At 39.3% G+C, this 12,694-nt stretch overlaps 2 protein-coding genes across 3 annotated transcripts in view; both read left to right on the forward strand.

The window, feature by feature from the left end:
- The first annotated feature begins 3,699 nt into the window (after window positions 1-3,699).
- Window positions 3,700-4,124, forward strand: CTXN2 (cortexin 2). The gene has a single exon (XM_004386292.2). It carries the CDS (start codon window positions 3,700-3,702, stop codon window positions 3,943-3,945), a length of 246 nt encoding a protein of 81 aa, XP_004386349.1. The 3' UTR covers window positions 3,946-4,124.
- Window positions 4,125-8,994: 4,870 nt separating this feature from the next.
- The window catches only part of SLC12A1 (solute carrier family 12 member 1), a 95,727-nt gene continuing 92,027 nt past the window's right edge, over window positions 8,995-12,694 (forward strand). For both annotated transcript variants that reach the window (XM_004386293.1, XM_004386294.1), the window contains exons 1-2: window positions 8,995-9,023; window positions 10,453-11,061. In XM_004386293.1, coding sequence (XP_004386350.1) covers window positions 10,642-11,061 — 420 coding nt within the window. In that variant the 5' untranslated portion in view covers window positions 8,995-9,023; window positions 10,453-10,641. The remainder of the gene's footprint in view (window positions 9,024-10,452; window positions 11,062-12,694) is intronic.

Genomic DNA, 12,694 nt, shown 5'->3' on the forward strand with positions numbered 1-12,694 from the left:
CAAAGCCTTTGAAGTATCTTAGAATACCTCTCTTAGCTAAGGGTCATTGCCAGGCAATGAAGAGGGAAAGGGCAGAGGAAGAAGGAATATTTATACCAGAAATCTTAAGCTAACTTAAGTCACTTCAGTAGAATACAAAATTTAACTCTCTACTTCTTGGTAGTTAAAGCCGTAATAATATGATGGCTGCATATTTTCCCTAGACAATAAAAAGAAACTCACAAGATTGTTAGGAAAGATCCTCTTTCTTTATGTTTGAACACTACAAATCACGTGAGTCTTTCTGGGAATAGTTATTAAGCAATTTAATAGGGAATAACAGAAACACTGAAAGTCTGAATGAGCTGCTGTGTTTTTATACTTATCTTCAAGGCCAAATTTTGAATCAAATAAAAGGTTTCTTGTTCATTTCATTTTAACTAAATGCGTTTTCATGACGTTAAAAAAATTAGATTTTTTTTTTAAAAATCAGAACTCTATTCATCAAAAACTATATTCTTTAACAAACGTAGTTTAATTCAATTAAAATATTCATTAAGCACCTACAATGTGCCAGGAACTGTGGTAATCACTTGAGAAGTAGTTATTTCTCCATTAAAAATGGAGCTCATTAATTCACAGATCCTCAAAGAGTCTAATAGCAAAGAATTATCTGGTATATGTTAGATAAATTGTAATGTAAAATATAAAGGATTGGTATCTCTCATTAGGAAAACGCACTGTTTTAATAGCAACAAATAGATCAAGGGTTTTACTGCTACATCTAAAAAATGCTTCTTAATTTTTGTTGTTGTTGTTAGTGCCTGAATCACTGGCCAAAAGCTAACAGACTTAATTGCTCCAGTGATCACCTATGGCCCTGTCTACGTTCATGTCTATATTGTGATTTTAAAAAACACCTAAATGAATTTAGATAATATCATAACTATATCATAAACAGTTCAGGCTGTTTCTACATGATGGCAAAATAAACTAGTAGAAGCATGAACAGATTGTTAAAACTTCCCAGGTGTTTTAATTTTTGTGATACCAATTGTTGCAGATTGAGTTCCCTAGAAATCAGACTCTCAGACAGAGTTTCATGTGCAGGATGTTTATTAAGAAGTGTACTTGGGATCAAGAGCTGTGGAACAGTGAGGAATTAAGCAAGAGTAGGCAGAAGTAGAGCTGTGATGTGAACCCAATGATCGCCTTGGCTGACCCCATGCAGAACTCTAGAGCTAGAACAGTCCTTCAGAGTTGCCCCGTTGGGTCAAGGTGGCCAGGTAGGTCTTTTATCTCCTTTCAGTCCATCACTGGATCTGGTCATCCCTGTGAAGGGCTGTGACCTTGGGTAAGGCACCTTTCTGCAGTTGAGGCAATCCATGGAAGGAGCTGACAGCTGAAGACTATCTGCTGACATCAATCACTCCCAGTTGCTGGACAAGTCCTCAGTGAAGGTGCCCAACCTATAAACTAGATTTCTTGCCTCCTCTTACACACATGACTCTTGAAAAATTAATGTAAATAATTTATTTGGCTGAATCAGCTACATGATGGATACTTGGCCCAACATTTTAGAAACATGCTGCTTTTCAGTTTATCTCTTAAACAAATTAAGCAGAGAGTGTATGGATTTTTTTTTAAAAGGCTTTTAATTGAAAAAGCAAAAAATTTAGAGATGTAGTCAGAAAAAAAATGTCTGGTTAAGTCCCAGGGTCATTAAGCATTCAGCCCAGTCTCCTATGCCTTTTATAGAACAGATAGTACAACAAGAAGTCAGTGTTCAGGAAGATAACTCTGAGCCACTTAAGTGCTGGTTAAAAAAATAAATAAATTATGTTCATGATACCACACTTTCTGTTGTTGTTGTTGGGTGTTGTTGAGACAATGCTGACTCATAGCAACCTCATGTGACAGAATAGAAATGCCCCATATGGTTTTCTTGGCTGTAATCTTTGTGGAAACAGATAGAAAGGTGTTTCTCCCCCAAAGCACTGGGTAGGTTCGAATTGCCAACCTTTTGGTTAGCAGCCAAGTGCTTAACTACTGCACCATCAGGGCTCCATCCTATACTTACTAGGTCAGAAAAATAGAAAAATGATTTGTTGGAAAGATGTTCAACAGTGGAGTTTGAAACAATATTTATTTTTCCCTTTTTTTAAATGTAAAAATCAGATAACCAGCATACTCCACAATGTATTGGATATTCCAGCCACTTAAGGCTTGAAGATAGAGCTCTTTTGTAATGCAAACATTATAAAATAAAATCTTGGTTTGATTAATTAGTTGGTGTATTAGTTAGTGAATAGTTTTGAAAGCTACAAGGCATGTTCTTATTAATTACCCTTTTTCTACTTCTTCCCTACCATCCCTTGTTCAGTCTTGGTTGTCTTCTGAAAATTGAGACCAAAAAAAATCTCAAGTGTCAGTCATTTTAATAGACATAATTCTTGCAAATTCTCAGAAGAAGCAACAACGGAGAAAATGCTAACCATCTATCTTTCTCAGTTACTGGATGACAAGCTATTTGTTGACAGTCCTCTCAAGAAAGGTGGCTATGGGTTAGTAAGCATTTGATTTCACTATATGGTAATTAGCCTATTAAGACACCAAAAGGAGAAAATTTTTTTACTTCTATTCAACAAATACTTTTTAAACACTTCCATTGTAGTTTCAGTATGATATGCTTAGGAGTGGGAATCTGGTTGGAAGGGGGACTGTTTGAAGTGGAATTGGCATAGAGAACACATTGCATAACTTGGATTTTATGTTCATTTAGGATGTCCTGACAGCTAAAGGAAATGGTGAGGGAATAGCTAATGACCCACAGTTCCTGGTGCTTGTTATGTGCCAGCTGCTATGTTGGGCGTTGCTTGTATTAACATAATTTTCAAAACATAGTTTCTATCTTTAAGACATTGGTATTTAGTGTGTGGAACAGTATTGGAGAAGAAAATACAAGCGCGTACGTGTAAAAGTGAAGAGGGTGAAAAGGTGGAAGATGTTACATTTGTTTAAAAGGATTGGAATTTGTATCAAACAAAATGGCACTGGAGATAGAATTTGAAACATGAACTTTAAACAGTGTGACCAGCTCACACTCCATGATTATGTGGCACAAACAGTTAAGCTCTTGGCTACTAGGTGAAAGGTTAGTGGTTTGAACCCATCCAGAGACACCTCGGAAGAGAGGCCTGGCAATTTGCTTCCAAAGGGTGACAGCCTTGAAAACCTAGTGTAACTGTTCTACTCTGCACACTTGGGGTTGCCATGAGTCAGAATCAACTCAACAACTAACAACAACACATGTGCAAAAATGAAGTGAAAATTAGATGACAGTTCAGGTCAAAGAAGTAGTGACTTAACCATCTGGCAATGAATCAAGAGCTTTAGGGCTGTTTGAATATTCACCTTCATACTTGGTTTAATTTTTAGACTATGTTGGCGACGTGTTATGTGCCCACAAAAGCAATTTTGTAATTCCTATAGTAGAAGTAGCATCTCCAATGCTAATTTGATTCTGATGCATATCTAAGGATGTTTTCAAATATCTTTTGTGATTTAAGTCAAGTAGGTTTGAAAAATGCCAGATTTTATTAAAAAAATACCTGCCAGTATCATGCATGGATAAAACTAAACTGAGTCCAATTTTGTACCTAGGCCAAGCGGTGACTACGAAAGGAATCCTCCAGAGCCACTGTGATGTGACAGTGAAGAATGAGTAGCACCTACTGTGGCAACTCTTCAGCTAAGATGAGTGTTAATGAAGTATCTGCTTTCTCACTGACTCTGGAGCAAAAAACTGGCTTTGCTTTCGTGGGGATTTTGTGTATCTTCTTGGGACTTCTTATTATCAGATGCTTCAAAATCCTATTAGACCCGTACAGTAGCATGCCTTCCTCTACATGGGAAGATAAAGTCGAAGAGTTTGACAAAGGGACGTTTGAATATGCGCTTGCATGAGATATCCAGCTTTCCGGTTTTTATGGTTATCCATTTGTAATTACCATGAGTGTGCTGGAGAGAGGCTCATTTCACTTACTGAATTCAATAAATGTCTGTGGTTAGTTTATTCACCATGCTGAGTAAATGATAACCCACTGTCGGGTTTCTCACTTTCCTCTGTCCCCTAATGACTACCACACAGGGATCCCTTCAGCTAAATGTACCATCTTTATTCTTATCTAACATTGTAGGCTATAAAGCTCTGCTTCCTTTCTTATGCTAATGAACTGTGCTGGAGGCTTCCACAATGCAGGCACCCACGCTGCCAACTTGGGCCCCTTTAGGTTTAACAAACAGGTGTCTTAAGCATGAGGCGCCCTCAGCTCAAAATAAAAATAGAATATGGGTTTCCTAATAATAACCCATAGGTTAAAAAGATTTACAGGCAGGAGCAAAACAAAACAAATCCTCAAAAATCTGAGACTCGGAGCCAAACAAATAGCCACAGACTCTAATGATTTCCCAAATTTCACAAAGCTCTAACCCTTCTAAGAGCTTCTCATTTTAAAATCTCTTGCAATAAAATCCCCTAGTCTGGCGTCCAAATCACACCTGACTCATACTGATACACACCTCTCCTTTTATAAATAGTATTAAAAAGTGAGTTTCAAGCATGACCTTGTTGAAAGAGCACTCTACTGAAAATAAGAAGTCTAGTCTCAGCTTGGCCACCATTACAGCTGTGTGCACTTGGGCAAATTGCCTAATCTCTGTGGTCTTCAGTGAGGGGGCTAACTCACTGGATTCTGGAGTTCTATGAACACTACAAACATGGATCAGGAAACTGGAGAGCTGAGATGAATGAGGATTTAAGATATTTTGAAAAGATTCTCAGATTAGGAGTTTAAACTCAGACATGGAAATTCTAAAGTTAACTCAGCCAAAAACTACTTTATAACCTAGGAAGTTACCTCAAGGTACCTTATTTTCCACATATGCAAAACGAGGATAAAGAAACCTATCCTGCATATCTTACAGGGATGTTGGGAGACCAAGTGGGATATAATGAATGTGAAAGCAATTTGAAAATCGTAATTTAAACATACCTTTATCATAACTATTATTTATTAGTATTTCATCATTATTTATTATTACCTATCATTATTTATTATCCTATCAGCTTCAGTAGTAGTTCTCAAACTCTAAGAAGCAATGTGACTTAGTGTAAGTCATTCAAACTCTCCAGTCTTCGTTTTCTTTCTCTGAGAAATGAAAAATCGAATCGCATGATTTTAAAGTTCTTCCCAACTACAACACTGTGACTCTCACTGAATGGAGGAATATAACAGCACATAAAGAAATACAAAAACATTTGTGACACTTGAGAACACAAAACTGACAAGCACACCGAAAAGGATAAAAATATCTAATACTGACTGAGAATTTGACACTAAATTAGGTGTTTCCCATTGATTATGTGATTTGATACTCTTTTCAACCCTTTGAGTCTGGGACTGCTATCTCCATTTCATTATTATTTCCATTTCACAGATGAGGAACTGAAACTGTGAAGGATTAAGTAACTTCCTAAGGTTACCAAGCTAGGGGGAGGTTGCATTAGGAATTGAAGTTGGCAGTCTAACATCAGTCCTTGCTCATATACACTCTCTGTACTCCTGGGAATTGTCCTCTGCGTTTCTACATATCTTATAAACCTGGTTACTTCTCATGTCTACGGCACACCCAAACCAGCCTCTCACTGAGACTCCCTGGTATCTTCCATCTTCTAATAGATTCAGAGCACGTCTATGTTGACTGTGAATCTTTTGGACCCAACCCATAATTCAAGGAGGCTGTTGGCACCACAGTAGGTACGGGAGGATAGCCAGCTAGTGATTTGGCCCAAGAACACCTCTTTGAGCCAAGCCCAGCTGGACTCACTGACAGTTGTATATGCCAGGATGCTAGGCATCTCCTTTGTGATCCAAGCTTTTAAAGTGCTCTCTAGGATACACACCCTAATAACAGATGTGCCATTTGTCTCCCAGGGAAGATGCCCACCAAGACCCTCAATTTTAGTGACTAGAAAAAACAAGGCTATATCTCTGCTTTGAAAAGAAGAAAGACCCCCAAAACTAAAATAAGAAAACTTTATCAGATATGAACGTTTTTCCTGGAAGTTCAATTCCCACAAGTCTTCAGATATCATCAACTCTGCCACATACTATTTCCAGTCCCACTAAAGAGAAACTCTGTGAACCAAAACTGTCTTCATCCATGGCCTTCATCTAAGACCTATTGTGTGCGTTCACTCTTTGGGGAGAGATTGGCACGGAGGAGTTAGCATCTATGTTAATCAGAGCTACAAAAACAAGATATAAAAGGCTGGTTATATCTTGTTTGTAGTATGGATGCCACATGGAAATTCACAAAATACCTATCCTTCCAGATGTTCAATGCCATAACTGAATCAGCCCCTAGCTGTCCCTTCCCCAAAAGCCCTGTCAGGCAGGACAAGAAAGATAGAGGACTGTTCCTTCCTGAAAGATTGCTCCTGGTTCCTTACCACCTGTCAGAAAGGCCTAACTCAGGTTTACCTATCAAAGTTGGCTTTATAGATGGTGGGATTTCATCCATATCCCCCAAACCATCTCCCATCTGCTTCAGAATGTCTGAATCCCCTTAACAGAGAACAAAGACTTTCTTTTCATAGTTAGAGATAAAAAGCTTAGCATGAAAGTGTCTGGTTGATGTAAGACCAAGACTAAAACTAATTCAGACTACAACGTGGTCAGGCAGTCAATCAGTCAGCAAGGAAGGAGGAAATTGAGTGGCACCAGAGGCATCACAGTTTGGAAGAGAAAAAAGGTTAAAGAATACATACGTAGCCTCCTGAAAGAGAGAGCGGGGCTGGGGGAAGGGTTGAAGGAAGGGAAACTGAACCAAAAAAATCAAATCCGTTGCGGTCGAGTCGATTCCAACTCATGGTGACCCTATAGGACAGAGGAGAACTGTTCCCCAGGGTTTCCAACGAGCAGCTGGTGGAGTTGAGCTGCCAACCTTTTGGTTAGCAGCCAAATGCTTAACCACTCCGCCACCAGGAAGGGAGACTAGAGGTGGTCAAAATAACTGCAAGTCAGTTCACAGCTCCTGTGCTGGTCTGGTAAATAAGATTTGTTTTGGGTCCCAGCCCCATCCTAGTTGTCCCATGATCTAAACAATAAGCCCCACCCAGCTGAATCTGAAATGTGACTAATTCCTATGCCTAACTATCGTCCACTGGGGAATCAGAACCCTTTGTTAAACAAACAAGTGGCTTGCATTAGTGGCCTTTAAGAGCAGAGTGAGTTATAGGTAAAACAAGCAAGCAAACAAACAAAAACAGCTGCCACCAAGCTGATTCTGACCCATGACGACTCCATGTGTTGCAGAGCAGAACTGTACTCCATAGGGCTTTCGTGGCTGTGATCTTTCAGAAACAGATTGCCTGGCCTTTCTTCCGAGGGACCTCCGGGTAGGTTCAAATCACCAAGTTTTCTGTCTCTGTTTCTAATACAGCCTCATGACATTAGCCTGACTATGACATCTACCTCAATGAGATCATCTAAGGGGTTTTACTTTAAGTACCTCCAGACCCCATTCTATAACCCTGTAATCTGTTCACCAACCTACCTTTCCCCCTATTTTAACAGGCATAGTGCCTATCCAACCTGGGGTAATGATTCATCCCAGAATCTTGGCTGTGACTAAGTAAAAGTCACCAGTCAGTTATAACTGTGTTGAAATAGTGAAAGCAAATGCTGTGTACAAGCCAGTGCTGTTCTAAACCCTGTACACTCATATAACCCTCGCAACACAAAGAGCCCTGGTGGCACAATGGTTAAGCATTTGGCTGCTAACCTAAAGGTTAGTGGTTCAAATCCACCCAGTGGCTCCATGGGAGAAAGACCTCGCCATCTGCTTCCATAAAGATTACAGCCAAAAAAACCCTAAGGGGCAGTTCTACTCTGTCACATGTGGTGGCTAAGAGTTGGCATTGACTGGATGGCACCCAGCAACAATCTTCACAATATAGTATAACAAGCAAGTGTCATCATTATCCACATCTGCATTTTACAGATGAGGAAATTAAGGCACAGGGAGACGGAGTAGCTTGCCTGAGTTCACATAGCAAGGAAGTGGCAAGGCTGGGATCTGAATCCAGCCTTCTGGCTCCAGAGTCTGGCTCCTAACCACTATATTACCCTACAATCACACTACTCTGACAACTGGAAAACACTTGGATCATTTCTCCTAAGACGTGAGGGAGACTTCTTCAATCATCCTGATTGAAAACCAATGACAGAACCTGCCGGGAAAAACTGTTTATGCTCGCTCACAGATTTGAGAAAAACCTTTCCCTCAACAAAACTCAAAAACCAAGTTTGATAGAAATGTTTTGCCAGATGGAGACAAAAGGTCATTTGCAGTGTCCCTGGGAAACTTACCACAGTTGGTTCCCTGCTGGAAACCATTTTCCACTAGGCAGAGGTATTTTCAGTAACTAGTTGATCCTATGCTCAATCTGCTTACTCCCCACACAGAAGAGTCAAGGTAATACCTACTATAAGCAAGAAGAAACAATTTCAGGTATCATTTTCTGGTTACGAAGTATAGAAATTACCTCTGGAGGACTATATTTTGGTGCACATGCTGAATAATAGCAAGCATAAGCACTCGGACTTATCCATAAGATGACAGGATTCATTTATCTAGCCCCAAACAACTGAAGCGATGTTTGTATTTTATTGGATAATTGCCATTGAGCAGTCCAATTCACCTTATGAATTAAAGAAATTTTCTTCTACTTCCTGCCTGAAAGGATTAATGGTTTACTAACAGTTACTAGTTGATGTAGTACTTAGGGTCCTTAGGGCTAATGACTGGGCAGGGCTTACCGTATTATTCCAAGCCAATCTTTGCACAGTCATCTCTTTTAAGAAAGGTTCTAACCAATAAGAAGAAGCCTAGGGCACTGGGCTGAAAGCTAAGTTCCCCATATATGCCTGAGTGATGCTGAAGCAGGTCACACTTCCTCAGAAGAAGGCTCCTGGGTGGTAAGTTAAACATCTCCGGGCACGAGAAAGTCACGTTTTAATATTATGCCATAGAGTAGGTTCTGAGGAGTGGGGTAAAAAGAGAATGCCAAGGCTTATGAAGAGAAGTGGGATGTTCTGTAAAAACTGAAAAGATAAGTAACAGCTTTACTTACAATTTCCCCAGGAAAGGTTTGTTCACAGTTGAAGTTGAATTTCTTTTCTGAAAGAAACAGTTTTAATAACGCCATGAGGGAGGCAAGTTTTTGTATGTATTTATCTCCTCTTTCTAGAACAGTCTTTGAAAAGCCATATTTTCAGGTATCAGTAAAGAAATAATATTCTAAGGCAAGACTGTCCTAAGGCCTCAGACCATGGAATTGAGGAAATGATCACACAGTGTCATTACACAGTCAAATAGAAATCTCTCAATGAAGATTGAGAACGTTTCATTAAAGGGAGTCAGTCGAGCATGATTATTCTGCCTAAATTTAGCACACAACTTTATTAAGGGCTATGATTTATATCCTGGAGCCCTGGTGGTACAGTGGTTAAGAGCTCGGCTGCTAAGCCAAAGGCTGGCAGTTCGAATCCACCAGCCACTCCTTGGAAACCCTATGGGGCAGTTCTACTTTGTCTTATAGGGTCTCTATGAACTGGAATCGACTCAGCGGCAACAGGTTTTATGATTTATATCCTTACCCCAAAAGCTCATATATATTTTACAGCGCCCTTTATAGCATTTGCAAGACAAACTTAGAAGTATGAGCAATTGAAACAGTCCAGGAACATATCCAAGAATTTATAGCGGCATCATCTTGACAGCAGCGTTTTTAAAATTCGTATTTTAAAATGTAATTTTTTTCACCTGTTGCATAGGTAACAAAGTGTTTCTGAAACAAATTTATTATTTGAATATGTACTGATTTTTATAAACTAACAAGAATGCACACTTTTGAGAAGCTTTCAGAATGCTTTTTTTTTCTTTCGTTTTACTCGTCAGTGTAATGTACATTTCTCCCGGTCATGTAATACTTGGTAGTTTCAGCATTTAGCTGTGAATGAACTGTGTGTTTCACGCTGAGACTATATTCTCATCAGCCCTTACTGTTACATCTTTTGTTAAATGACATTGAATCCAGCTGCACTGAGGCCAAGCAAATAGTACAAACACAAGAAATATTTTAATGATTCCACTGGAAACTCTGCTTGTCAAAACAGCTCCCCAATTATTTATTATGGGATTTAATTGCTCAGGTAACTAACCTTCCTGGGCAAGTAATTTTTTTTAGTAATTCATTTTTGAAAATTTATTCTTGAACAAGTAATTTTTAGTAGAATGAATTACAAATTTTATGTCTTGTGAAAGAAAACTATTTCTTCATGCCCCCATCCCCTTAATATATTTGTATTACTTAGAATAAGTTTAATTTTCTTTTCTAAATGACAGCCTTGAAGACCATTGTGAAGACTGTTTAGAAGAGAATGCATCAAGGATCTATTTACTGAGTTTTTCTAGAACAAAAGCCAGGAGCTCGCTAATGTAACCACATTAGCGTTTATTTAGAGGAAGAAATACATAGATTTTCTTTAACAACCGTAAGGTAGATAGCTTAGTCAAAGAAGTCCATTTTGGAAGATGTCACATAACAGCTCTTCCAGTGCATTTCTGGATGCAGTCCCCAGTAATGCTGCTCGCTTTCAGGTTAGTGTCATAAATGAGAACCACGAGAGCAGTGCAGGTGCGGATGATGGCACTGACCCTCCACATTATGAAGAAACCTCTTTTGGAGATGAACGTCAAAACAGACTCAGGATCAGCTTTAGGCCTGGGAATCAGGAGTGCTATGACAATTTTCTCCAAAATGGAGACACCGCTAAAACAGATGCCAGTTTTCATGCACATGATTCTCACACAAACACATACTACCTGCAAACCTTTGGCCATAACACCGTGGATGCTGTGCCCAAGATCGAGTACTATCGCAACAGCGGCAGCATTAGCGGTCCCAAGGTCAACCGACCCAGCCTGCTGGACATACATGAGCAATTTGCAAAGGTAAGTTTCACGGGCACAGGTAAGCATCCTCCGTTACTCCTCCGGGCGACTTCCTCCTCTTCAATAATTCTATGAATGTGACAGTTCAAATGGAGAGGTCTATTCCAAACCATCCATCTTACTTACACAACTATCCCTAGTTACCAACAAAAAATACATGAAATTGTTTCACAGATGTTGACTGGCTGCAGATAGAGAACTAAAGAACCAACTCTGAAAGTTTGACAGGGTCACATTCCATTTACAATTACAGTCTATTCAATTTATTGTTGGTTGAGCATGTCAAACTGGCTACTAGTCTGGTTCTACCTCAGTCTTAAAGTCTCCGGAGTCCCTGAGTGGTACAGATGGTTAACACGCTCAGCTGCTAACCAAAAGGTTGGAGGTTTGAGTCCACCCAGAGCCACCTCAGAAGAAAGGCTTGACTTTCTTCTGAAAAGTCAGCCATTGAAAACCCAGTGGAGCACTGTTCCATTCTGACATATATGGTGTCGCTATGAGTGGGAATCAACCCAACTCCAATTGTAAAAACACAAAATTACTTGTGTTTGCTATAGTCAATGGTGTGGTGGCAGCCTTCGATGTGTAGGAGTATTTTTATTTTCTTTAAAGAGAGAACAGAGATTTATAAGATTCAGCATTTTATTCCTTCCTCTTCAAAACTTTGCCTGAGACTCCTGAATGCACTTAAGTATATAAAAGTAACTAAATTAAATTTAAGGAGAGATGCAGCAGAAGTGGCTAAACTTTTCATTATTTAAGGAATATAATCAGGATTCCCAAATCTGCTAGAAGCATAAGGCAGTGTCTTTTCTAATCTTGTAGCAAATCATTTAGAAGCTTAGTCGATTTCTTATTCCATAACTTGCTCTAACATATGTTGATGGAATTTATCTTTTTGCTCTTCTGGAACACACTTTGGAAAGCATATCATCTTTTACTGAAATGTAGTTACTTGCTAAAAACAATAATTAGCTGTCACATAGCCAAATATAGTTTACTGTTGCCTAAGTTTTGAGGTGAGGAAAAAAATCGATTCAACAATTCTTTTCATATTCATTCATTCTTTGAGCATTTTTTTATTAAATAATTACTCACCCCAGGGATTCTTGGAATACTGTGCTCGGGAAAGATACTGATAAAGGTGAAAAGCTCCCTTTAGTTTCTGCTCATCCTTGTTCCTTCCACAAGGAACCCCATTTCCAAAAATCATTCCCTCTAGCTTGTCAGGGTCCTTAGCTCTAGGGTCTTGCCACCAGGGACTGACTTCATGGCGAGGAGCCTGTACTCTTAACTCTGTTCTCTTATCCCTTCTCCCCACCAAATCTTACGAGTTGGCTATTGGGTCAGCTCCAACTCATAGAGACTCCAGGTGTTTCAGAGTAGAACTGTGCTCCATAGAAATTTCAATGGCTGATTTTTCAGCCTTTCTTCCAAGTCACCTCTGGGTGGACTCAAATCTCCAACCTTTTGGTCAGCATCTGAGTGCTTAAACATTTAGCCACCCAGGGAGTCTCACCAAACCTATGTACCATATCAGCAGCACTCTGCTAAATGACTAGTGTGTATATATATATATATATATATATATGATTTAGATTTTATCTGGGGTATTTGGTGCTTTAATCAAAAG

Source organism: Trichechus manatus, unplaced genomic scaffold (genome assembly GCF_000243295.1).
Source record: "Trichechus manatus latirostris isolate Lorelei unplaced genomic scaffold, TriManLat1.0 scaffold00161, whole genome shotgun sequence".
NCBI classification, from domain to species: Eukaryota; Metazoa; Chordata; class Mammalia; order Sirenia; family Trichechidae; genus Trichechus; species Trichechus manatus.

Coding starts and splice junctions, on each gene's coding strand:
- CTXN2 (XM_004386292.2), top strand. CDS start 3,700: ATGAGTAGCACCTACTGTGGCAACTCTTCAGCTAAGATGAGTGTTAAT.